General features: G+C 57.1%; 1 protein-coding gene across 5 annotated transcripts in view; it reads left to right on the top strand.

Moving 5' to 3' along the window:
• LOC308181698 (uncharacterized protein C17orf113) overlaps nt 1-25,654 on the top strand; it is a 55,698-nt gene that overhangs the window by 341 nt on the left and 29,703 nt on the right. Inside the window, exons 1-2 of one of the 5 annotated variants that reach the window (XM_080565232.1) lie at nt 14,406-15,030; nt 24,914-25,153. In XM_080565232.1, coding sequence (XP_080421358.1) covers nt 24,916-25,153 — 238 coding nt within the window. In that variant the 5' untranslated portion in view covers nt 14,406-15,030; nt 24,914-24,915. Of the gene's footprint in view, nt 1-14,405; nt 15,031-24,913; nt 25,154-25,654 lie in introns of those variants that run through there. The other 4 variants (XM_080565231.1, XM_080565235.1, XM_080565233.1 and 1 more) reach the window with 4 other exon arrangements.

The raw sequence follows: 25,654 nt of genomic DNA, 5'->3' as shown, positions 1-25,654 counted from the left end.
CCCCGGCGGGGATGCTCCGGTTCCCCCCCTCTCCGCCCCGGTTCTCCCCTCTGACGCCTGTTATGGGGCGAGCCCGGCTGTGCAGAGCCGAGCACAGGGGCAGAGGGGTGTAGGGGGGGCGGCAGAGCCCCCGCTCCCACTGACCTCCTCGTGGGAAGGTGCGGAGACAGGAGGGAAACTTGTTCAGAGGAACTTTGCAGGAGCCCCGATCGCAGCCTTGTGCTGCCTTTTGCTCCGGAGCGGGACCTACGGGGGTGCAAGGTGGGTGCTGGGTGCCCCCCAGCAGCCCCAGCTCCCAGCCTGTGGCTACCGAGGTGGCGATGCTTTGGGGTGCGCCGTGTGCCACCCGCGTGGGCACGCGTTGGGGTTGTGTCCGTGGGCATCGTCTGGGCCCAAACGGTGCTTGCCAGGGTGGCTGCGTGCCATCGGGGTGTGCGGCCCGACCTGCGTGGGTGCCCGTGGGGCTGTGCCCGTGGGCACCACCTGCACCCCGCTCGCACCCACCACGGCGTCCGCACAGGGCTCGCGGCGCTGGGGTTGCTGGAGCCACGGCGAGGTTGGCTTTGGAAATGGAGCCGCGGCTTGCTAGCTGTCTCCACAAGGGGTACCCGGCTTTTAAAGAAAAGGACTTTTGCTGAAGCCTTACAAAAGGGCTTTCTGTTAGCCAGCCGGGTAAGGAGCGCTGCAGCTCGGGGTGGCTGCGGTCTGGGGCAGGGCGCAGCCCTCCCAGGCAGGCGCAGGAGCCCGCCGATGGGCTCGCCGAGCAGCGGGGAGCTCGGCCACAGAAGTGGCAGCAGCATCCAGGAGACTGCCCGCGCCCTTCTCAGCCTTTACTGATCTATTTTACTCTAAGCTGGAAGCAGCAGTGAGTTGTCTCCGGAGCTTTTTCCGAGTCGTGTCGGGCTGGGATAGAGCTGGGGGAGCTCTCCCCTGCTCGGAGCAAGTCGCAATGAGAAGGTGCCCGACTGCGACCTGCCCTTGAGAGCGCAGCGGCAGAGCTGCTGGTGCTGCACGCCGGCTGTGCGGGGGGAAAACCGCCTCTTGCACAGGATCTGAACTCCTCTCTCTCCTCTGCGTGTGCCTGGTTTGTTTTGTTTTTTCGTTTTCAGAGCAAAATTTAAAAGTGCGTCTTAAATGCAGGAAATGATTTTGCTTGAACCTAACATCCAGGGCCCGGGTTTAGGCTCCTGGAGGCTTTATGGGGCTGCTAGGTTATCTTCCCCCGTGCGAAGGGGATCAGTGCTGCCTCTGCTATCCCTGCTGCGCGAGCTGCCTGCTCCCGTGCTCGCGTCGCTGCCTGCACCGGGCAGCAGCAGCTTTTGGCAGGGCTGTGGCGATGTCGGGCAGGAGCTGGCCTTGCGCTGCTCGGCACGGAGCAGAAATCGGCTGCGTCTCCGCGATTAGCTGGGGCGGCCAAGCGTGGATTTTAGATGCTCTGTGCAAGTCTGTGGGTCGGCTTGTGGGGCACTGAGAACAGCGTCAGTGGGAAGTGCCGCTGTATGAGACAGTCCTCAAATAAACGGGGCTCTGTCCTAGGCTTTCAGCCTGGCCAGGAGTTCCCGCAGCCGCTGAAAGTCAAATCCATGCTCATTGACTTTTTTTTTTTTTCCTTAAAGTGGCTGCAGGTGTTTTTCAATGGAGCCATCCAGCCAAGTGCCGGCTTCTCTGGGGGAGATTTGTCACTTGGCTGAAACAGCTCCGTGGGGGTGCGGGAGGAGCCACCCTGCTCCGGCGTAGCTGCCAGCGTACCTCTGCTGCCGATCAGCTCTCTCGCCATATGTAGAGTTCAGAATCAGGCTAGTGATAATGTCTGCTGTGGGATTTTTTTTTTTTTTTGCTTGTTTTGTAATCTGCTGCATGCATTAAAAAAAAAAAAAGACTGGTATAATCCTGTATGCAAATGTGCAAAGCTTGGCTCCGAGCTCTCGGGGCGGTTATGTCGCGCTGCGCGGTGACTTAACGCCGGGCGCTTTGTGCACGAGCCCGGCTCAGCTCTGGCGTCGCGTCCTGCTCGACCTGGTCCCTGGCCTGGGCTGGTGAAGTTGCTGCCCGTTGAAGGAGGTTTTGCTTGATGAAACGGCCGGCATCCTGTGCTGATGAACCAGGAGGTTGGTTTAAGAATAAAATGTGTTTGGCTCGCTGGTCCTCGGGTCTCGTCCCCTTAGCTGGAATATGCAGGGACTGATGTCGCAGCTGCAGCGGGTGAGGATCGGACCCTGCAACAAGCCTGTGCAAGGTGATGCTGTCCCATTAAAAGTATAGTTTTTTTATTATTTTTAAAATTTTTATTTATTTATTTATTTTTGCCAGGTCCCATCTTTCTGCCTCTTCTCTCCTCTCTGGCTTTTCCTCTCTCTTTGAGCACCGAGACACCCAACTCAGACGTGCTGGCTCTATTTTTGCGATCAGGAGGAGTACAAGCACCACGGAACCTGAGCAGCTGCACAGGGCCATCGCACCCAGCGCTGTGGGGCTTTCCCTTCCCTCTTGCAGTGCTCGCCATCAGGCTGTTTTGAGGCTGTTTCTGCTCTCTGCCTCATTTATTTGTGGTTGGCATCATCAGCCCAGTGCACTGGGCTGTAGTGGCACGGGAGAAGGCTGTGGGGCTAACTCAAGTTGTGTGATTTCAGGTTAAATCAAAACGTGTTAAATCGAGTTGCTGTTGAATTTCCAGGATTGGAATCAAACTTGTCCTGGAAGCACTGGGCAATCTCCAAAGTGTGATGGGTTTCAAAATGAGGGAAGGGAAATGGAGAGCCCCTCTCTCAGCTCCGGCCCTCGCAGACTCTTGTCCTTATTTCTCAGCCTTTTTGGGGCCAGTGCCTGACTTTTCCAAACCCAGAGCCCCCAGTCCTGGGGGTCCTTAATTGTTCCTAGGGAAAAGAGGAATGCAAAAACGTGCACCCCGAGCAGAGCAATGAAGCCCGTGAGGGTCTATTTGTCAATTTAGAAACAATATTGTGATATACAAAGGCTGTTTCTTAGTCTGATGCTCTCAGATTGCCTCCAAAATAGTGTCATAATTTATACGCCAAGAAGGCCCCGTCAAGAATTATATCTGTGCTCTCGCGGAAATTCACGCTGTGGCTGCATGGTAACAAGTGCTCCTTTTTTATTAGAACCACAATAATTTACTTGCGAGTCGTAAAAGAGAACCTGGGTATTTAAGGAGCCTCGGGAAGCTCAGAAGTCAAGCTGTGGCTAATGGGTGTGTATAGGGGGATCCTTGGCTTCCCGTGCAAAGCTTTCACCATACTTGAAAAAAACAAAACAAAAAAAAAACAAAACAAAACAAAAAAACAACAAACACAAATAATAATAAATAAAAAACACAACATTTTTTTCCCCCGATGGTCATGGGGGGCTCACCACGCTGCTGCATTGCAAGGACTGGGGTGAAGGTGGCAGAACGTCTTGGGGGGCTGCTCCCCAGCTCCCCCAGAGCCCAGCAAGCTGTGGGACCCCCCCACAAAGGGGGCATTAAAACTCTCCTGGGCTGCAGTGGGGGGCAGCTCAGCTGGGGGAGGGCTGGGGGGGGCTCCCACCCTGCACCGCGGCACAGCTTGGGGCTTCTTTGAAATGGGAACGTTCCCAAGCTCTGATTTTCCCCGGCCTAATTATGGAAATTTTTTAATTAGGTGATAAGGAAGATCGCTTGGAAATTGCAAGGGAAACAGTTTGAGGTTAAGTCCTGATCCGTGCCCGTGTCTGCCCGCGGACGGGGGCTGCTCCTTCTGCAGGAACCCCTGAAAGGGATGGAGGAGCAGGGGGGGTCCCGTGGAGGCAGGGGTCTGCAGCACTCCCCGTGGAAGAGCATCGGGGTTCCTTTAGCCAGCAGCTTCGATCCAGAAGGAATCAAACCGAGCTAGGTTTTGCTCGACCTGGCTCTGAGGCCAGTCTTTAATTTCAATTGAATTTTAATTGGGCTTGTCGGAGCAGATGCTTTTATCCACGTATATTTTTTAGGGTCCATGTTGTACCTTGGACCCCAGGCAGTGGAGGAGCTGGGGCATCTCAGAGGGACGCCAGGCTTGGTCTCCGGGACACGGTGGCCCCAGTACCTGGCCAGGGCCGTGAGCACTTTGGGTATTTCTGGCTCTGACGTCTGGTCGCTGGCTCTTGCTCCGCATCGGCCGTGGGATGAAGGAAATGTGTTTTTTTTTTTTTTTTTTTTTTTTTTTTTCCAACGTGAGGTCAGAGGCTGCCCCTCACCTCCCTGTCACCACCCGGCTCTTTGAGACCTCCGCTGCCTTTGAACTGGGAAAAGCTCTGCAGGGCGTGGAGGAGCAGGTCACTCCTTTGTGAACGTGGCAGAGGATCGAGAGCTTTTTAGGATTTTTATTTTTTTTTTAATTTAAATATTTTTTTGGAGAGGTGTGGGATCAGTGAGCTGGCCTTGCAGGTGCCAGGTTGCTGAGCCATCAGCCAGAGGGTGACCGGAGGAATGCCTGGGGATGCCTCTGGGGGAAAGGTTTGGTCCAAAGGGTGAAAATGAGCTTTATACTGAAAAGAGCAGCGGTGTTTTAATTCTTGTCCTCGTGGCTGGCTGACTAATTAGCAGCTTCTGTCAGCATTAAACCCTGGAAGTTTTCAGAGCAGCGTGCAGCCCTGATTTTTGTGATCTTGACTCTTTTATCTGGTGGTGGCACACGCACGTGGCCGGGCATCCCGCTGCGTCTGCCTGAGGATGGGACAATTTCCATTGCTGGCCGCTCCTGGTGGCACAGCAAAGAGGCACACGGGGGCTCGGGGGCCACCTCTCTGCCCTGTGATGGCCAAAGCGAGGTCAGCGCAATGGGACGAACCTTTGTCTTTTTTTAACCCTGCAGAAAAGAGTTTTTGCTCCGTTCCCAGTGTTTTTTTCACTGCAGACAGAGCCTAGACCTGGATTTTTCGGCATGGCCTGGCTGCAGCCCAGGGGTGAGGGGGGGGTTACAGCGGCACACCCGGTGCTCCCCACCTCCTGGTGTCCGCAGCGTGTGCACGAGGCCGGTCCCGCAAGCAGGCTGCGCCCTCATTGCTCATTTTGGGGTCTCCTGCATCCCTTGCCAGCTGCTTTTGGAAGAGAGACGGGTCCTGGCCTCATCCTGCCAGGAGCTTCAGCCTTGTGGATGAGGTCCAGCACCCGGAGGGATTTCTGGTCTCAAAACACTTCAATTGCTCTTCAGGCAGCAGCGTTTCCTGCGGTGGGGACCGTGCCCTGGTGCCAGCAGCCTTTGGGGTGGCTCCCTTCTCCAGGGTTTGGACAAAAACCGGTGCCTCATGTCAACAAACAGCTCCCTCTCCAAGGAGAGAAGCGCACAGAGGAGCTTATCCAGCAGCTGCCAGCCCTGACCGCAAACGGGATGGATCTGGCTCGTGCATCGCGTCCCAGAGCTCCAGCGCTGAGCCCTTGCTGCTCCAGCTCAGCACCTCCAGGTGCTCCCAGCACCCAGCCACCCTGCACTCGCTGCCCACCCAGAAACTTTTTCCTGGGGGGTTTTCTGCCCCGGTGCTGCTCCAGCAGCCCCCGACCCACATCTGAGCAGCAGCACGAGCCCAACGTCGAGGGGGCTGGCGGGGGAGCACAAAATCTGGTTGGAATTAGGGCGCATCACTGGGGATCAGCCCGTGCACCGTGCTGGGGGGAGCCGGGGGTTCAAGTTCTGCACACAAACGTCTCCCGGTGGCCCCCACCAAACGTCTTCCTTGGGGTTTCTGCAGATGTGTGTAATTGCTGGCCCCTGAGGTGGCGTAGAGCTTTGGCATTTGGCTCCCTGCGTGGCTCTGCTTCGGTATTTCCTGCGAGCCCAGGCGTTAATTCACGGGTACGGACCTTCGGTGAGAACTCAGCCGTGTTAGCAGGAAATAATTGAAGGCTTCGTACCGCTGCCTCGCACATCACCAGAACCATCCCCTGCTCTCTCCTCATTTAATCTGCAAGTCGCAAAGATGAAAAGAAAAAAGAGTGGTAGGAGCAGCAGCTAGGAATTAATGCTTAAAACTAAAAAGGGCAGATCAGAGGCGTCACAGCAGGTACGTGGGATGGGACGTGCTGTCCTCTCCGGGAAGGAATTTCAACCCCACGAGCATCCTCCTAACCCCAAGCCTCTCCTTGCCTGGGCTGTCCCATGCCCCGCTCGCCAGCCCAAGGAGATTCGGCCGCACGCTTGCCAGCCCAGCTCGAGGTCTCATCCCCCGCCAGGTTATAAATAACCCACGGAGGGGAATTGATTCTGGAGGACCTTTGCAGCTCCTCGTCCTGCCGAGCCTGCCAGAGGAGATGCTGGTGATGCTCCCCGTGCCACGACCTTGGGCTGCGCTCTTGGAAAACAAACCAGGAGCAGCCAAAGAGCCGCCAGCCCCGAGCAGCCTCCCCACTGGGCCCGCAGGAAGGTTTTTCGCTCGTCTGGGAGAGAAAACAACCTGAGCCCAGGCGGAGCTGGATTTGACGAGGCTCCCAGTGAATCGAGGCCCCCGAATATTCATTTATTTATTTATTTGAAGCGCCGCTTTTCCCGTTGGTGTTTGTCATCTGTTCCCCTCCCGTCTCCCGAAGCACAGCACATGGCGCGGAGAGGCGCACGCACACGGGCGCTGTTTATTTCGGTCAGGAGCGCCGCTGCTTTGCATCCCTTTGAACTGCTGCGAGCGTTTCAGCACAGAAGATTTACTGTGCGGTGTGTGGCTGAAGTTTCTTTTGAGGAACCCTGAAGTGTTTATAGAGAGGGAAGGAGGAAAAAAAAAAAAAGCCCCGACAAGAGGAGCTTGTTACCGAGCCAGCGGCTGCCAGAGGATGCACTGGAAGCAGGGGGGGGGCACGACCAGTCTGAGGCCCTGGGGGTCTCGGCATCAGGTCCTCCCCCCCCGAGCAAAACCCTCCAATGCCCACTTCTGGGTGCGCTTTATCGCATTTATAAGGTGAAGCCTATAAATATCCCAACTCCAAATTTTCACGAAGTATTAGGAACTCTGCAGGCTTATTTCTGAGCATCATTATGAAAGGACTTTAAGGATTAAATGGTACTCGGATTAATCTTTGCTGCGAGAGGCGCGGTGCGCAGGACAAGCACTTTGGGGTGATTTGGGGGGATTCATGGAGGCTCCTGGGGTCACCATGCCTCTTCCCAGTCCAGGGGGGGCTGCCAGTCCTGCTTCAGCTCCAGGACGTGGCTGTCAGGTTGGGGGACACCTCATCAGCAGCCCCGTTTTCAGCCTTGTTCCCTGGCCCTGACTTTTCTAGGTTTGCAGATTTTTACCTCTCAATGTCAAATTTCTGTCCTCTCTGCTTTCCCGAGGAGGTAATTAGCAAGCAGGCATAATAGCAATTTAATAAGTGTGTCAAATTAGAGAGCCACTCGTGGTGTACGGCATGCTGTGCCTTTGGAGGAGCCCTTCCACAAGGTAGGGATGCGCCAGGCTGCTTTTTATGGGGAAACACGGAGCAACCTGCTCGCTGGGCACATCCCCGCGTGGGTTCGCTCTCGGCAGCGTGCGGGGTGGGAGGTGGTGGGGCCGGGGCAGGGACCTGGCGTGACCCCGCTGTTCGAATCCACGCCAGGTGGTGACAGCAGGGCAACCACAGAGGGGATTTGGAGGGGGAGCAACTTTGCAATAATTGGGGTTGGTGTTTCTGGAGGGAATGGGGAGCTGGGGCTCCGGGATCGTGCCCCCCACCGGTCGCAAGGGGAGCGCGCCCAGCTCCGAGGGTGGATTATTTGCGATGCTCCATTAATGCTCATGAGGCACAACACGTTTCTGGGCTGAAAACTCCCGGGGCAGGATGAGTTCGTATTTAGGCAGGGGATGAGTCAAGAGGATTTATAGGAAGCTGGCAGCCACCTGCACCCCAGGGTGCTCGTGTGCCCGGTGCCTTGCTGCAGTGCTCGGCGCGGGCACGGCACCGGCGAGCAGAGCATGGAGAGCCGGGGGGGCTGCCAGCATCCAGCTGCGGTCCAGCACCTGCCTGCCGGTCCTTAGCAGCGGAAAAGATGCTCAGTTCATCCTTACAAATGTTTATCTTCCTAAAGGTTCGGGCAAACCCTCTCTTTGGCAAGGAAGGCGGTGGTGTGGGCGCTTGGGAACTGTTGGCAGGCTGCGGAGTTTCCTCCTCCTGGTGGGCACCGAGAGGCAATTTCCTACCGCCCCCCCCGCCACCCAGACCAAAGGAGCTTTTTCTTCTCGTGCTGGCTGCAAGGAGCCCGGTTTCCCTGCGGTCCTGGCTGTTAAGCACCACGAGAAAAGCAGGCAGGGAGGATGAGGGATGCTGCGTGCTCAGGGCTCAGGGACGGGATCGAGCTGTGATCCCAAGGAGGGGGGGGAAGGCGGCTGGGGAGAGGCTCAGGCTTGTGGCACATCGCTGCCTGCATCGCCCATCGCTACACCCACGGAGCCTGTTTTGGGCTGTGGATGGAGCAGAGGGGTCCCAGAGGTGGGGTGATCCCCCCGGGGGGGCACGGGCTGCCCCGCTGAGCCCTGCTGCCTGGTGTGCAGGGGGAGGACGGAGCCGCAGGGTGCGGGGGGGGGGGGGCACGGACAGGGGCTGGGTTGTGGGGGTCCCTCCCAAGCGGCCGAGCACAGGGAAGCGTTGTGCGCCCGCGAGCGAGCGGGGAAGGGGACAAAGGAGCCTCTGTGGAGGATTTGGCCTCTCTCTGCCTGCTCCAGCCCTCGGCAGCCGCTTTGCTCGGGTGTAAATAAATAAGTAAATAGCAGCAAACCCTGCGGAGCTGGGGAGGCGCAGGCCTTGGCTGTGATCACCCCCCTCCAGGCATCACCAGCTCCGTCCCACTGTGGGACCACGCTCGGGCACCCCACGGTCCCGCTCCCGTTGCCGAGAAGGGTGTCAGCTCCTCTGCCCTTTTCCACATGCTGACGAGGCGCTGGAAAAGCGAGTTTTTTTTTTAAAAAACATAAAACAAATAAAATTAGGTCTTCTGGTAAGGGATTAAATGAGTGCCCTCGGCTGTATTTATAGAAAGTTCAAAAGTAAATCTGTTCGCAGACTGAATAAATATTTTGCTCAGGCAGGCGAGATTTTCAGTTCATCTGTCTCGCAAAGCCTCGAGTGAGAGGGGAATTGATTTTCTTCAGCTTGAACAAGGCAAGCAACCCTCGAAACCAGATAGATAGCGAAGTCCCATTATCGGTTCAAATGGGGAAGCAGCTGGGAAATCATTTAAGGGAAAGTGAAAATGGAGCCGCTTTAGGGAGCAGCCCAAATCCCAGCGCCGGGCACGGCTCCGCTCGGGCATCGCTGCTGCACGGGGCACCGCCAAAGGTTGTCCCTGCACCGTGCTCACCCTTGGCTTTAGGCTGTTTGGTAGCAGAATCCCAGCTCCAGCAGCTTGCTAATTCAAGCACCTGGTGTTTGCAGCCCTGGGTTACTGCTAAGACAAGAGCTTAGCGCTGAGCTCTCGATAAAAGTCACCGCGGGGCAGCTCCGGCGTGACACCGACCTCCTGGGCTGCCCCGTCCTGCCCGGGACTGGGGCTGTCCCGCTGCCCTCCGCGTCATAAAAAATAAAAGGGAGGATTGTGGAAAAGAAAAACACCGCAAAGCCTTTGGCAGTGCTCTCCGCTCTCTTTTGGAGGAGCCTGTTTTCCAAGGGCGGACCATGTGAAACGAATATTTGCCTTGAAAAACTGCCTCGGCACCACCCGGGCAGCCTGCAAATGCAGCCGAGCCCGGGGCAGCCCCGGCATCACTCCACGCTCATCCTCCATCACCTTTTATCCCCAGCATCGTCCTGCTGTGCCCCAGGCACCTTTCCAAGGTCATGGCCAGCGAGGGGGAGCCTGGGAAGTGGCCAAGGTGGGAGCAGTGACTTCCAGGGGATGGCACTGGGATGGGAGCAGGACACGGGGCAGGTTACAGCCGGAGAGGCTGGGAGCAGCGGCTGCGCCTCGCCGGGGTTTGCAACGGGAAGTCTGTCCATGGGGGGGCTAAAAAAAGCCGTGAGATGAGCAAAATGATCCGCGGAGTCACTGATCGCTCGCTTGCCCGCTGCTTTAGTCACCCACTACCCTAAACCGGTGTGGGGTTTGGTGCTGAGGGGGCACAAACTGGATCGTGAGCGCGTTAAATTGCTGTGGCCGAAAAAAACCAAAGTGCTGCTGCTGCAGGCGCGGCTGCTGGCACCAGATGGATCACTGGAGGTGCTCAATTAGCGGTGGCTCTCTAATAAAACCGTTGATTAATACCGGTGGAAGTGCTGCGGAGTGGCAGGTGCTCTGCGCCGAGATGCTCTCCGGTCCCTGGCATCGCAGCTCCTGCTTTTTGGGTGTCCCTGGGGACAGGAGCTGCCGTGCCCCACGCAGGGCTCGGTGGCGGTGGAGGAGGCAGGTCCCAGCCTCCCGCTCCTCGGGGGGGAAAGCCTCGAGTCCTTCCAGCAGAAATTCTGCCTGGAGAGCCTGGATTCGCCACGCCGCTTTCTCATGCACCTGACCTGGAAATAGCACAAAAGGGACGAGCTGGGGCTGGAAAACAGGCCCACAGCGCCGGTCCCTGCCATGGCTCTGCGGAAAGCCCCCTTCCTTGCTCACCCTCTGGCCTGGGTGCCTGGGGACCACAGCATGATCTGTCTCGGAGCATCCCGGTGAGGCGATGGAGGTGACTGCTCAGGTCCTGGCGAGGTGATGGAGGTTATGGCTCAGGCCTCGTCGGTAGCTGCAGAGGCAGAGGGACCGATGCAGGTGGGTGCTGGCACCGGGGGGGCCGTGCTGGCCGCCTGGGCAGGCTCTGCCACAGCTCTGCTGCTCCGCTGCTGCCGCTCGGCCTCCCCGCCTCGCCCGGCCTCCCTGCCTCCCCCCACGCGCCCCGCACGAAGAGCCCTTTTAGCCGAGCAACCCCGCCGTGCCGAAGCCAAGCGCTCGTGAAAGGGCCTGTCTTCGAGCAGGAAAGAGCCATAAAGGGCCTATTTATGTAGCTGGCTCCTTGCAATGTTTTCAGACACGGCCCTCGCATGTTTTCATAACAACAACGCCTCCACCTCCCGCCAGCTGCCAGCAGAGCCCAGCCCAGCCTCCGCCGAGCCCGGCCTCCGTCCTCCGCCTGCGTCCCCGGGGGCCCTGGGGTGGCCGCGGTCGGTGCCGGGGCATCGCCGTGCCCGCGGGCATCTCGGTGCTGCTCCAGCTGTGCTTTATTTCAGCCGGCAGCTGGCCAGCATCATCAGGCAGCAGCAGGGTGCTCGTGCTGGGGGTGAAATAGGGAGCCCTGCTCCCGTCCCCGTGCACAGCTGTATTTGGGATTGTGCACCGGGGCTGGGGGGACCTCTGGGGCTCCCTGGCCCCAGGTGCAGTTTGCACACCCCTGCCTTGGCTGCCTCCTCACGTTGCCCACCCGTGAACATGCTCAGACCCTTGGCAAAGGTGGGCAGTGGGGTCTGGCACCCCGATGTCCTGGGATGTGGCCTTGCCAGCGCCTCTGCCCAGTCCCCTTGCCGGCGTGTCCCCCTGCAACACGCTGATGGGCGGTGATAACGGCAGGAGGAGCCTTCCAGCCCCCAGTGCTGCAGCGGAGCTCCCTGTGAGCCTCCACCCCCGTGTCCAGCCCTGCTGGCCCCTCTGGATCGTGCCCCACCGGGTGATGCTAAGGCAGCTGCTGCGATGACGCCGTTGCCAGTGCTGGTGATGTGATGTGTGCCGCGAGGTGGCTGCACGGTGGAGCAGGGAGGAGCTGGGTCCCCACGCGCTCAGCTCTGGGGTGCAGGAGGGAGCCATCGCCCTGCAGAAAACCCCAAACAAAGTGAATATCTGGAGGCATCAGAGAGGGTGACAGGTTATGGACCTGCCCTGCCTCCCTTGCCCCGCAGAACCAGCGCTGTGGCGCGTACGGTGCACGGCTATGCGCGCGCTCGGTGCCGGCTGCCTGCAGCCACGTGTTTGCCATGGCAGGGAGACAAGCGGCTTTTCACGAACCCATTTGCAAATTCCTTTTAAACAGGAAAGCTGGCCCACTAGAGGTCCTTAAATAATGTCAATGGTGCTGCCCAAATAAATATCGGAGCTGCCACCTGCCAGCTGACACGCGCGTCCTTCTGGTCCTCTCGGAGCAAAGGTTTCTCCATTTAATTGGGCACGCACGCTTCTCTCCTGACACCGGTGACCTCTGCCTACTCGAAGGATGCTCACAGTGCCCAGAGGGGGCTCCTGCAGCTTTCAGAGCTGCTGTAACAACCAAGGGAGTGAGCAACAGCAGCTTCCAGGAGCTGCATTTGTTTGGAAATAACCAAAGAAAGCCAAAGCAGTGTGCGGAGAGGAGCTGCGTAATTCGGGCCACGCTTATCGCTGACAGTAAACCCCAGCTCTACGATTCTTTTCCTGCTGTCCTCTAGCCAGAGAGTCATGTATAACTTCATTAGCCCATATCCAGGAGACGCTGAAAGATGTGGACAATTAATTATCATCTGTCCTCTTTCATTCCCTGCCTGTCAGTGATGGCTTTCCAGTAGTGCGAAGACAAGTCTGTGCCGAAAGCTAAGAGGAGCCGAGGCAAGGAGCCAGGGCGATGAAGGTGTTCCTCTCTTCTGGTGCAGGGGAGGAGGAACACGGCCCCTGCTCAGAGGGAAATTTGGGTGATGGAGCAGCCTGCCTGGCCCCGCCAGTGCACTGAAATCAGTTCTGGGATGTGTTTTGACGAGCCCCTCGAAATAATATCGCTGATTCGGTTTGTCCAGCAGCCAGGAGGCACTGCCCAGGGGATTGCTTTTATTTGCCTGCATTTTGGTTACGTGCTTCGAGCCGGGCACAAAGCGGGAGGCAGCCGCAGCTCCTCCTGCTCGTGCCTCCCGAATCGGGGAGGTTTCTGTGGCCCTGGCCCTGGCCGGAGAGCAGAGCCCTGTCTGCAGCCTCCTTTGGAGCAAAACTGCTTTTTAAAGAGGCCGTGATGAAGCAGCTGCACTGCCCTAATTTGCCGATGGCTGATGTCCTAGAAATGCGGTCGGAGACACGGAGGTAACATCAGGACTCGGGAGTGCAAATGTCCCACGTGAGGGGGGCTGAGGCTGGCAGGGCACGGAGGCAGGGGGGCCGCGGAGGCAGGGGGCGATGCCAGCGCACCGTGCTCGTCCCCCTGCCCTCCTCCTGGCTGCAAGGTGAGCTCTCAGAGGCTGTGACACGATTAAATGGAAGCCGGTGGCTGCTAATTGGAAGAATGGGAGGAGAGAGCCTCCTGAACGCCAGCTCCCACATGGGAAAAAGCCCCTCTGGATGCCCACATCAGCTTCAGGTCGTCCCTACTGCCGACCCCAAGACAAAAATGTGCAGCACGGAGAGAGATGTTGGTTTCAGCATTTGCTGAGGGCTTTTAAAGCTTTAACCCCTTTTAGGCTGCCCAAATTTTAGCTAGGAGCGACAGCCACACGCAGCCCCGTCGTTGAATTGCCCCGTGCTCCTGGTCGCTGCTGACCTGTGCTCGCAGGTAAATGGTGACCGAGGGGGTGCTGCGGGGCCCTGGCACCCCAAAATCACCACGGGGCTCCCACCGAGCCAGGACCACAGCCGGGCATGGGGCCGGTGCTCCCTGACCCCCATGGGTGACAGCAGCGAGCCCTGCGGGGTCCTGCCCCTACCCCCCTCAGCTCCCGGCTACTAATTGCCCCGCAGAAAGCATTCCTCACAAGTTTCCTTCATAAGAAACAATAAGCGCAGACTTTGATTTAGCTCTCCTTTGCCTTTCTTCCTCTCTTTTTAATTTTTTTTTCCCTTCCTACCCCGAATGAAGAAACCCTTTTGATCACGCCGGGTTCAGGCTCCGTAACGAGCATCCCTGTTTGTGCTGGGGGGCTGTCAGCCTGATAACATGACAAGGCGTCTCCTCTCCGTCTCACGCACCACGAATTATTTCTTCCACTATCTCTTTGTACTGTCTCTGGGATAAATTACCGCTTCCAGGATTAGCAGATGGGCTTGTCAACCAGCAAAGCATCCTTAAACCCTTAGATTATACGCTGCCCAGCGTGAAGCGCTGGCCGCTGCGGCTTGACCGAGGCTGAAGGAAAGTGGTTGTGCGGGGAATTGTCAGGCGGGCTTGAAAGCAAATTGCTTTGCCAATTTATTTTCTTTCCTGTGTGTGAACATGTTTTTCTTAAAGGGATGCTGTCACATTAAATACGGAACTGCCAACCGCCGGCATTAAAAAATCATGGGGCGTCCCATTTTCCTTCCTCCCACTCGAAATTCTAAAAAAAAACAATAAATTTGGGGTTCTTTTCATTTGTCATCTAGAGAGCTAAAGAGGCTTTTTCAAGTTTTTCCTGGCAGTCGGGAGCTTTGGAAACTTCAGAGTCGTCACCGACACTGCAGATCTGGGCCAGATGGTGCCAAGGAAAATGAGCAGTGGGGCAGCCCTTTGGGCTTTGCTTTAACCAGAATCGGGCTTTCTCTCCCAGCCCTTTCTCTCCAGAAGTTCATGTTTTTGGCAGGCAGCTCTCACAGGGTCGGGAGAGCAGTCACGGTGGGAAAGCACTCGGGGAGTGTTTAGTTCCCTCTGAAATTGATGGGGCTGAAACACGTGCTTGCATGCAGATTTTCCCAAAATTTGTACTTTTATACTGATGCTCGTCTCCATTAAGCCTGGACTCTGTTACGCATGCTGCGACTGACGCAGGATGCGGTACCCCAGCCTTTACCTTTCCAGGCACTTTTTTAGGGAAGCTAATGAGAGCAGTTTTCTTACGTTGTGACAAAACCTTCATTTTTAGCAGTTACCCAGAAGGATACAGAAGAACTTGGGGAAGGAAACTGGGCATTTGTCAGAACCCAGCAGCTCCGGGGTACCTCTTTTAACACACATCCAGGAGAGCTGTTTGAAAACAGCTTGGATTTTTGGCAGGTGCTCGGTGATTTCTCCTTCCCTGGGCTGTGCCCAATCCCCACGTCAGTGGCTGCAGTTACTGGGGTTGGGGCTGTAACCGCAGCAGCCCCAGCTGGGTCGCGTTGGCCAGGGCCATAAGAAGGGCAGGGGAGATGCCCTTGGGGTTTGCAAGTTGGGTGCTCTGCTCCTGGATTTAGTACCCCAGGTAGAGTCTGCTTTGACCCCTGCCATGAAGCTCCGGTAGGTCCTGATGTGCTCCTTTGTTTTGGGGGTCAGGTCTGGGGGGAATTTGCTTTGGCTTTAGTGGTGTTTGGTGCTGCTCCCTCTTGAGTTTAAGCTCTTGTGTGTGTAAACCTGGGACGTGGGGAGGTACTGGTGTTGTAATCCTGTCCTGGGGATTAAAAAATACCCAATCCAGGGTCACGAAAGCTTTGGAGAAGAAAGAAGCAGTGCAAAGTCTTGTGCTACTGTTAACTTTTGAGTAAATATTGCTTTAACAGCTGGCTCATGGTCAGCAGCATTGGGCTTATTTGCTGCATGCCCCACGAGGCTGAGCGCCCCACGGGTGCCCTGGAGCCGCCCCCAGAAGGTTGGGTGTCTGGTGACTTTTGGTCTAATAAAGCACCGGGCTTACTTTGATGGGGTGACTCAAAACACTGCGTGGATTTAAACGGATCCCCTTGCAAATATATTTACTTGATACCACTGCAATGGCTGGATTTCAAATGTCACTTACTTAGCACTATGAAATAATTAATTCAGCTTGTGTTACAGGAGCCTGCAGCAGCTCAGACTTAAATTGGAGAGCTCCCGTGTTAGCAGTTATACACAAACATGCCTAAAAGCCAGTTTCTGCCCCCAAAATATTGCAACCTAAGTGCAGGCGAGAGGGGGCACAAGCCCAGCAGGACGGGCTCAGCCCGTGGGTCGCTGTGTTTGCTGTAATTCAAGGCCTCTGAGCTTTGCTTTGCTTCTTTAAGTGGCTCCGGCACAAAAAATAGCGGTAACAATCTGGGTTCGGCTCCGCTGAGTGAGCAGCATTAGCTGCTGCTCTTCCTGAGCAGAGACTTTTAAAGTTTAATGTGATAATCTCGTCCCGAGTCCTTCAAATGTGGTAAGTCGCGTCCTCCTGGACCCTGCGGGAGCGGGCGCAAGGCAGCGCCGCGGCCTCGGACCCATCCCTTGGGATAGCCCTTATCTGAAGTTTTTCAAGATAATGAGCTTCTGGGGAGGGTCAGGGAGGAGCTGGGTGGTTAGTCCTGGAGCAGAGCCTCGGGGGGCTCTTGGGACCAAGCGTGGCCAAAGCTGTGCCACGTGCGTTGCTGCCCGGTGGCTCCTGGCTCTGCGTGCCCGCTGGCACTGTGCCCGGAGGAGATGCTGCTATTGCACAAGCGGTGCCTGGGTTTCATTTCAGGGGGATTTGGGAAAAAAAAATAAAATAATAATAATAAAAATGTAGAGACTAGGAAGAGCCAGTGAGGAGCGGCTCAGCCAAAACTTGCGCCGCGGCTGCATCGGGTTGCACTACCTGCTCTATTTTAAGAGGCAAACAGCCCGGTGGCGGCGGGGAGCAGCCGGAGCCGTCGTCTACCAGCCCCCCGGACCGGGGCATCGCTCTTTTGGCAGGAGGTGATTGATGGTGTGCTGGCCTGCGTGCAGGGGGTGGCACGGCTGCCTGCTCCCCAAAGCTTGCTTGAGCCACGTGTTTTAGCCCTGTCCTGGCGTGACACAGCTTATCCGTGCCCTGCGCTGCTCCTGCTCGCAGCTGGCCGGCTTCGTGGTGCTGCAAGCCCCGGAGCTGCTGGTCTGGGTCCTCAGGTGGCTTTTTGCCCTTGTTGTGTTTCGGCATCCTGCAGGGGTGCGGTGCTGGGGGGCCACGGTTGTCCTGGAGGGACCGGGACCTTGGGTCCTGCTTGGCCATCCGGCTCCGTCCCCTGGTGTCCTGCTGGGAGGGCTGAGTCAGTCTGCTAAATTAAGGCTTGGGAATTTTGGGTGGAAGCGCGACAGGGGCTGGAGAAGGACCTTTGACAGCAGCCCCAGCACAGCAGGGTTCACACACTTGCCGAGCCCCTGCGATTCAAGCACGTACTTGAGCGGAGCAGGACAAAAAATGATTTATGGTGTAGATGTCCTCCACGGCACCAAGCACGGTGTGCTGCCTCACTGGTGGCATTGGGGTGCCAAAACCACCGCGGTGTGCATGGCCTTGCTGGTGTGGGGGCTTCTCTGAGAGCGGGACCCTCAGCTCCTGTGGCTCTGCCCTAGTCTGTGCCGGTCGCAAGAAACCTGAAGGATTTTGTGATCTTGAAGGAATTCCTCAGCCAGGAGAGCAGCAGCCGGGTGGGATGATGAATCGCGCTCTCCTCAATCTTTCCTCTCCTGCTGCTCTCTTACGCTGTGCTAACAGTTACAGCTAAACCCCTGGGGACAAAATGTCAGGCTCTCGGTGTGCGTTTACTTTTTTTTTTCCTCTGCTGATGGAAGCACAGGGTGGGTCACCTCCGTGATCTGCAGCAAGCGCGGGCGAGCCCCGTGGTCCCCTGCCCGTAACCCAGTCAAGGTGCTGCATTCACAAGAGCCACGTGCTCACTGGACGTGGAGAGCAAGTCATTTGTTTTAAAAAGAATCAGCCCCATGTGCTTTTCCTGCCCTACTGCTGCTGCATCTTGTACCTTGTTACCCCGCTGCTCTTCCCTTTTTGTCCCTGGTGATGCTGATTAACCCCCTTGCTACAGACACAGAGCACAAAGCTAAAGGATTGCAGGACCCTTGGGTAGAAAATCAGATGTATTCTTAGCGTTTTGTTTCCTGGGACTGGTGGGTGCTGCTGTGATGCTGCTGCAGAACAGACGTGTTCTTGCCTGCCCGGTGTCCCCTCGGTTCGGGCTGTGACTGTCCTCGTTTGAGATGCGCTGACTCAGGGAACGCGCCGAGTTAATGATGCTGATGTGCAAATGAGAGGACGGGCACAGCCGTGTTGTCCTCCGCGTGCTGGTGGTGCTGCAGGATGTCCTGTGCCCTTCAGTGCATGGGAATGGGGCAGAGGCCGTTGGGGTGGGAGGCAGCCTGGGCACCCTGTGGGGGGGGGGGGGGCTCAGACCGCAATGTGGTGGTGGTCGGTGGGGGAGCCCCCGCCTGCTCCGCTCCCTGTGCCCTCAGCCAGCCCTGGGCTCAAAGTAATCCTCGCTTTGAGGAGCGATGGTTTACGTGCTGATGCCAAAACGTGCCTCGCCCCAGCATTAGCAGAACATATGCTGGGGCTGTGGGGAGGGCGGGGGGGCTGGTTTTACGTGGTGTTATGAAATGCCGAGCGCAAGGCGGGCACAGACAGGGCTCTCTGAAATCTGTGGTCTGCCCTCAGCTGCTCCATCTTAGCCCAGGACACCAGAGCATCTCCTGCTGTCCCTGCAGCTCTGGGACATCTCCATCCTCCCAGCAGGCAGGACCCCATGTCCCTAGGGCTGGCTGCCCTCGCATCCCTCCCCCTGAGCCTGGCACCCCTCTGCGAAGCCACCCGGGGCATTTTCTGGGTCTGACCTTCGAGGAAGCTTCCCCATTTCCTCACTCATGAGCAGAGCTGATGTCAGGTGCCCTCGCCCCGCTCTTGGCTCAAGGTAACTCCTACAGTCACAGCAGGCGCCAACTGGCAGGAGGCTCCCCCGCGTGACGCTTGGGGCTCCAGCAAAAACTCACTGAGAAGCGAGCGCCGAGCTCCCAATATTCGCCCGGGCTCTGGTGCGGAGGCTGCTGATGAGGGCTGATTTAGTGGCGATCGAACCGCGCTTGAAGTGCTCCTTGAAACCTGAGCCAGGAGTTGGAGGCTCTGCCGGCGGCGTAGGGGCGGCTGCGCTGCCCAAGCACACGGCAGAGGCTGGACTGCGGACGGCTGAGCTCCAGCTTCATCCAGGTAAGAGCCCGTGCCACCGGGGCAGGACAGCAGGGATCGCTGCCTTGCCCTGAGCTTTGATGGAGCAGCCGGGAGTCCCTTGGTGCTGCTGGCAAAAGCTGCACCAGGAGCAGAGAGGTCGCAGGGGGGAGCGGGGCTCCAAGCCTGATCTCGCTGCTGGTAACTTCATGCACTCAAACCTATTTTAATGGGGGCGTGCTCTGAGCTGTAAGGATGGTTTTAAGTAGGAAAGCATGAACAGAGGTAGAAATGAGATGGAGTGATTTCAGCCCTGCTGGGGTGAGAATGTTTTTCTGGCTTTTCTGCAGATTTTGGCAAATATGAGCAGGGCCACTGCAAAAAGGCTGTTGCTTGGGGTGGCGGGTTAGCTGGGTTTTGTGACAGCTGCTGCTGGTGACTTTCATGCTAATTGTTCTATTTCTGTTGCTTTTATTCAATATTATATGCCCTCGTGCACAAATAAAGGAAGCAGATTCAAAGTTATGAAATTATGTGAACTCAAACAAGATTACTATTTTTCTAATTTCTTACTCTTAGCAAATTCACTCAAACTTCTGGTTAAGGCTGTCCTGGTTTGGCTTTACTAGATGGAGCAGGTCTTCAGCACTGTTGATGTGCTCCAAATCTGTGGTAGATGCAGTTTTATTGGGGTTGAGGTTCTGGCCGTGTGTGGGGTTGGTCGTGTTCAGGCCCAGCAGAACAGAAAACAGCCGCGGGATGCGGTAAATGCAGGAAGGGGCCCGATGCTGCCTGTCAGGGTGGTGGGTGCTTGGGTGCTGGATGGGGGCCCCTGGGGATAAACCTGGGCAGGCACTTGGGTTTCATCAACACGAATTTCTGTCTAGGCTGTGTTTTCTGCTGGGGAGAGCTTGGTGAGAGCAGTCCTCAACCACTCAGTATCAGAGCAGAGACAATGGACCAAATGCCCATTGAATCCATGCTCCTGTCAGTATTTCAGCCTGGCCTTAAATATTCAGTGCCTTTCCTCAACCCATGGAGTTGCTTTTCTGCACGCAAGGCCTGTCCTGTGTACTAAAACCCAGCTATTTTGGAGGTTTTAGGGGGCCCCAGCATGAGGGGTGGGTGGTGCAACATCTCTGCCATGTCCCCTGGGCTCCAGCTCCTCAGCTACAGGCTGGGGGCGCATAAATGTGTCAGCGCGTTGCAGGTGCCTGCTGGCACTGCCTTTGATTCCCCTGCTCCTGCCTGCTGGGGGACGGGGACTGCTCTTTACTGTGAGCTGCTCAGCAGGAGAAATCCAGCCCTGCCTGCACCTTGGTGTGTCCTGGCATCCCGAGGTATGTGCACATGTGCCCACGCACGCAAAGCGACTGCTGCGTGTTAGCACGGACCCCGCTTTCCAGTGCCTGGGTGGGAACTGATATTTTTGGAAGAGTTTGGTTCCCGTTTGGGAGCATGTCCCAGCACGGGGCTGCTTCAAAACCTGGCACTGGCTGCGCAGATCAGCCGACGGTGTCCCCAAAGAGGGACAACTGAGGCTGCGACCCCCAACTGAGGGTACAAGGATGAGAGGTTTTCCTAGGGGAATCAACGGCAGCAGCCAGCACAACGGGGTACAGAGGATGAGGGATGTGACACTGCCTGCTCCAGCCGTTCATCTCCATACATTTCACCCATCATTAAATCCCAAATCAGTACATCTGGGGTTGGCTTGCTCTGAGGTGTGGTGGCAGCTCCCTGGGAGTGAGTGGGGTCATGGAGCAGGGCGATTTAACCCCTGGCTGTCGTGTGCGGGTAGATCAAGGTGTTGGGAATTGAGTTGTAAATTAGGCTTGGTGGTAGGTGGATGCCCAGAGCTGAGATTGGGGTGAGAGAAGTGCCCTGCACGCCTTTAACCCTGGGTTATTTTTGCTGGGTGAGGCAGAGGTGAGCCCTCCAAGCTGCCCCGGTCGCTGGGGGCACGCTTCAATGCTTTCTGCTCACAGCCTTAGGTGAGTCTGGAAATGCTTAAAAACTTTCTGCTCCTTGGTAGCTGGGTTATCGCTCTGTGCATCCTAAGGACAGGGCAAAACCAGCCCTGAGGTGCTCAGCTGTGGGTCCCCAAGGGGCTGAAATGAATTTGGGTTGTGGCATCAGTGTAACTGGTGCCAGGGATGCGGCGTCCTTGGAGCAGCACCAGCCCTGCCCCGATGCAAATGCATCTGGGCTCAGTCTTGGGTGGTGAAATCGTTGGTGGTGGGACTGTGAACTGTGTGGGGCTGAACTGGGTGGTCAGCGGCTGCAAAATGTCTGGAGTGTGTGGAATTACACGTCCTAGCCAGGCACAGCTTTGCTCTCTCACTTCCCTTTCACCCGCACCAATGCACTTCGGAAGGGAGGCAAGTCCTGCGCCGCCTATAAAACAGCACTTATTTCGGGTATTTAATGCACGGATTTTAAATCTTACCCAACGTTTGTCACCGCTTTACAGCCTTTTGCAGCCCATGTTTATGGTGCTATTAAAAAAGAGGGAGAGACCTGGGGTTATAGACTATGATACAGGAGCATAAAACTGACCTTAAGATGAAGAACCGGCTGCATGGAGTTGTCTGCTGGGGCTGGAGGGATGAGGTTGGGTTGCTGTGACTCATGGGAGATGAGGGGACTGTTGTCCCCAAATCAATATATTAGCTTGGACCGCGATCAATAATAAAATTAAAAATAATAGATTTTTAGGGGAAACTCCATGGAGCTGGGAGAATGGGGAGCTGCAAGACCAGGCTGGTGGCTGGGTGCGCATGGGATGCTCAGGGTCTGGAGGAACAAGGGTTTGGTGTGGCTGGGGGCTTGCCGTGCCCCCCAGGAGTACTGAATCAGCCGGGAAACCTCTCACGGGGGGAGGAGAAGCCCTTTGAGACAGCACCCGCTGCTGCGGTGACACCTAAGCTGCTCTGACCTTCTTTGATTTCAGAGAGATTTGGACATCTGTCAGGGAGCGTTTCGCACCCGTCAGGAGCCCCTCTCCCGAAGCGGAGGCTCCGAGCACAGGGCAGTTAAACTGCAGACAGGAGGAGGCATCCCGGCCTCTGGAGGTCTTGGTGATGCTGGTGGCCGCGGGATCATTCTGCTCCCCAGGGGAAGTTTAAAGCTGGGCAGAGGTGGGCGAGTGGCAGCTTGGTCCCTGGGGAGCCCTGCCTCCATCAGGAGGCCCCCCCCAAAAAGATGAGGCCGCTTGTGGTCCTCCATGGAGAGGCTGGAAGCGCTGCCCCAGCAGCTCTGTAGGGCTGGGGTGTGGGGACCCTGGGTTTGGCTCAGAGCCCCTCTGGGGTTGCTTTTGTAGGAGGGAAACTGAGGCGCGGTGGCTCAATCATCACCGTGCCTCAGTTTCCCTCCTTTGAAAGCGACCCCTTCTCATGCAGGGGCACCACTGGAACAAAAACCCAGGCAGGAGAGAGGCAGGATGAGGGCTGGGGTGGCTGTGGGGGGGGGGTTATCAGCACCCCAGCCCCACATTAGGGCTCTGCAGGGGGGTGCTGGGTGCCTCCAGAGCGTCTGCGGTGCTCTGCTGACAAGGAGAAATCCTCCCCAAAGGAGCTGCCAGTCATGGAGGCCGGCTCCTCTGCGCACACACTGGGCTGGCAAGCCCTGGATTGCCAAATTTCAGGTCCTGACACCTGAGAAGCAGAAGAGGCCCCGAAGGCCGAGGAGAAATTAAGTGAATGAGATGGGCACGCAGGCGATTAGGGCAGAGCTTTTAAATACTGCAACGGGAGACGGCCCGGGGAGCCTCGGTCTAATCAGAGCAGCAGCAGCTCCTTTTTATAAGACGGGGGGGATTTTGGGGATACTTTGCCCGTATAATGTTCCAATTTTAGCTGTGCATCCCTGGGTGTGATTGCATTATAAATACCCAGGGAGGGGAATGTGCCAGGTGCACCCAAGGACCTGCCTCTGCCCCTGGGTGTCCCGCCGTGTCCCCAAGGCCCTGTTTCACGTTCCTGGTGCTGATCATCTCCCCGACCTGCTCTCGGGCTGCTCTGCTGGTGGTGTTTTCTGGTATGGGCCCTCCCCAGGGTCCCCACGGGGTCCCCTGCCCCTCCAGGTGCTATCGACTGCTGTGGGTTTTGAGGAGTGTCCGTAAATGAGGTGTTTTTGTTGGATGGGGCGGCTCTGCTGCAAGGAGGCTCTGCTGCAAGGAAGCTCAGCTCGGCCCGAGTCCTGGAGGCTTAATTTAAAAGTATCAAGTGTTTTTTATTAAACATTAGGTTGTTTTAAATATTATCCGTGTCTTCTTGAGCCTTTCAGGGCCGGACTATGTTTTTTCACTCATCTCCAAACCAGGGGGTGTACGTTTTCTTTCACTTTCATTGCAAGGTGAAGCTGGAGCTTCAGGAAAAATCCTAAAGGCTTGAGAGGAAATCCAGAGTTCACAGGTCCCAGGCAGCTGCACAGGGGGACCTCAGGCACCTAGATTCTTTTGCCAAGAACTAGATTTACTTTTAATGTAAAGCTCCTTTTACGCTCTGCTTAGCATATTTTTAGCTGGCGAAGCAGGAGTTTAAGGATGTATTGGTGACACTTTTGGCTAACCATGGCATGACTTAGGTGGATCGGGACTTTGGGTGGTGGCTGGGCTGTGCTGCTGCCCCGAGCACAGCTGGAGCACGCTGCCGGGGTCCTGGTCCAGCTCTGCACCCAAACCCTTGTCCGAGAAGCTCGCCCGAGGTGACCTGAGCTCCTGCAGCGGGGCTGTGGGGTTTGGGGCTCAGTTCCAGTCTGTGCCCACGGAGGATGGGTGGCAGGATGGGGCGCACAGCCACGCACCCATGGGAAGGGACGGCGAGCTGCTCTCCCTCCATCACTGCAGCTCCCAGCCCCTCTGCGTGCTGCCTCTCTCCCTTTGCTCGCTTTTTTATCATTTTTGACCGTATCAAAGGTGGAAAAAAGGCAGAGCGGCTGCGCCATCGTGGGGCTGCTGGCAGGAGCTGCATTGCCCAGACCGCCCGGCTCAGCTCCGGGTCTGCGCCCCGGGGGTTTTTCACCCAGCCTCGGGGTTTGGTCGCTTGAATTGCTCTTGTCTGGTCTTAATGCAGCGAAATCCGCTTGGTGCATGCAGCTTCCTCCAGGGGTGGGTGGCTGTGCCAGGTGCCTGTGCCAAAATTGTGCTCTCTGCATGAGAGGGGACTTTTGGGCACCTGGGCTCTCTGCTGAGCCCTGAAGAGCTGCTTGGCAGTAAGGCAGGGATGCTCCTCGGAGCACTGAAATCCCAGAGGGATATCTTGGGGAAGAAAAAGTGAAAATTAGGAAGCTTTAAGCCACTGGGAGCAGTTGCTGGGAGGAAGCTTTCCAGGCTGGTGCCACACCAAGCCGTGGTGGTGGCAGTGGCATTTCAGGCTGCCCATTGCCTCTGCTCCTCACCTCTAATCCCCGAGGGGTGCCCAGGTCACCTGCTGAGCGCATCCCATGGGTGCCAGCCGCGTTGCTGCACAATGAGACCTTGGGGTCTGTCTCATGGACCCTGGGCACCCCTGCCCCCGCTCGTGGCCCCTTGGGGTGGCTCGGTGCTGGCGCAGCGTGCCCGCCCGTGCTTGTAAGGGGCAGCTGCCCGCTCCGAGGTGGTAACAGGATCGCAGGGCTCGGGTGACCTTCGCGCCTCCTCCAGGCTCCGTGCTGGGTGTCCCAGTGGTTCCTGCTCCAGGGTCACTCCCCTGAAGCAACAGGGGGCCGTGGGGACTGTCCCCAGCTGACCCCTGGGGCCGTGGGCAGCTCTTCCCTGCGCTGTCCCTGCGTGCAGCTGGGGCTTGAGCTGCTGATGCTAATCCACCCTGTGTGCCTGGGACAGGCACCTGCTTCATGTGGGTGAGAAAATGCTTGAGGACAGCGCCTGTGGCTGAAACGGGCTGTGGGACACCAGCACACGGCTCCCTCCCAGCTGAATTTCTTGCCTGCAATGGGTTGGTTTCATCCCAGCTCTGCCTATAGATAAGTTACAGCGCTGTTTGGGAGCAAACAAGAAAAGTCTTAGCTGGTGTGAGGAGCTTCTGCTGGTGCTAGAAATTCAGAAGTCCCTGCCCCAAAGCTGTCCTCCTAGGAACGCTGCTCCTTGTCATCTTACCTAATGCAATTCCTTGTAGAGGTGCAAACACTTCTTCCAGCTCAGTATCCGGGCAGCCTGGGCACCACGCAGGAGTGGGACCGGAGCTGGGTTTCCCCACCTCACCTGGCTCCTCTTCTGGCCCGTCTGTCCTGATGGCGGCTCTGTCCTTCCTCCCGCAGGCATGAAGCGACCCCTGAGCCCGTCCCACAGCCCTGAGAACGGTTTGCGGCTGGTGGAGCCGGCCAGCGGCCAGCCCGAGCAGCGCCTGAAGCGGGAGAAGAAGCAGCAGTCGTTCACGCTCTGCGAGGTCTGCAACATCCAGCTCAACTCGGCTGCGCAGGCGCAGATCCACTACAACGGCAAGTCCCACCAGAAGCGCCTCAAGCAGCTCAACAAGGGGAAGATGCCGGCGGCCCAAGGTAGGAGCTCGGGACGACGTTGCCCCAAGGCTGCCCTTGCTCTGGGACAGCTGCTCCCCTGGGTTTGGAGTGCCAGATCCGTGGGATGTTCCCGTGGGATGTTCTGGAACGTGGCATTGTGGCCTCGGTGGCTGTCACTTGCTGGTGTCCCTGAGCTCCAGGGGCGTCCTGGCTCTGCTGTCACCACCAGTCTTTGAGTGGTTTTGTGGCAGTCGGGTCTGAGAACCCACGTTGGCTGTGCTGGATGGATGGACGGACGGACAGACAGGCGTGGGTCCTGTCCACGTGCTGCTTGCTGGTGCCCTGTGTCATCAGGAGCATCTTCTTGGGTTTTCTAAGATAATTTTTGTCTGTGAGGCTGGTGCTGTTGGTGGCTTCTGGATTTCTGATGGCTTCACAGTGGGGTGGGTGATGTGATGGCCTCTGGGGCACCTGGCTTCCAGGTGCCACCTTGTCCCTGCAGCCCCCTTGCCGTGCACTCCTCCTGTAACTGTGCCAGGT

Source organism: Anser brachyrhynchus (genome assembly GCF_964034855.1).
Source record: "Anser brachyrhynchus genome assembly, chromosome: 22".
NCBI lineage: Eukaryota > Metazoa > Chordata > Aves > Anseriformes > Anatidae > Anser > Anser brachyrhynchus.
This window is presented reverse-complemented; position numbering and strand designations above follow the sequence as displayed.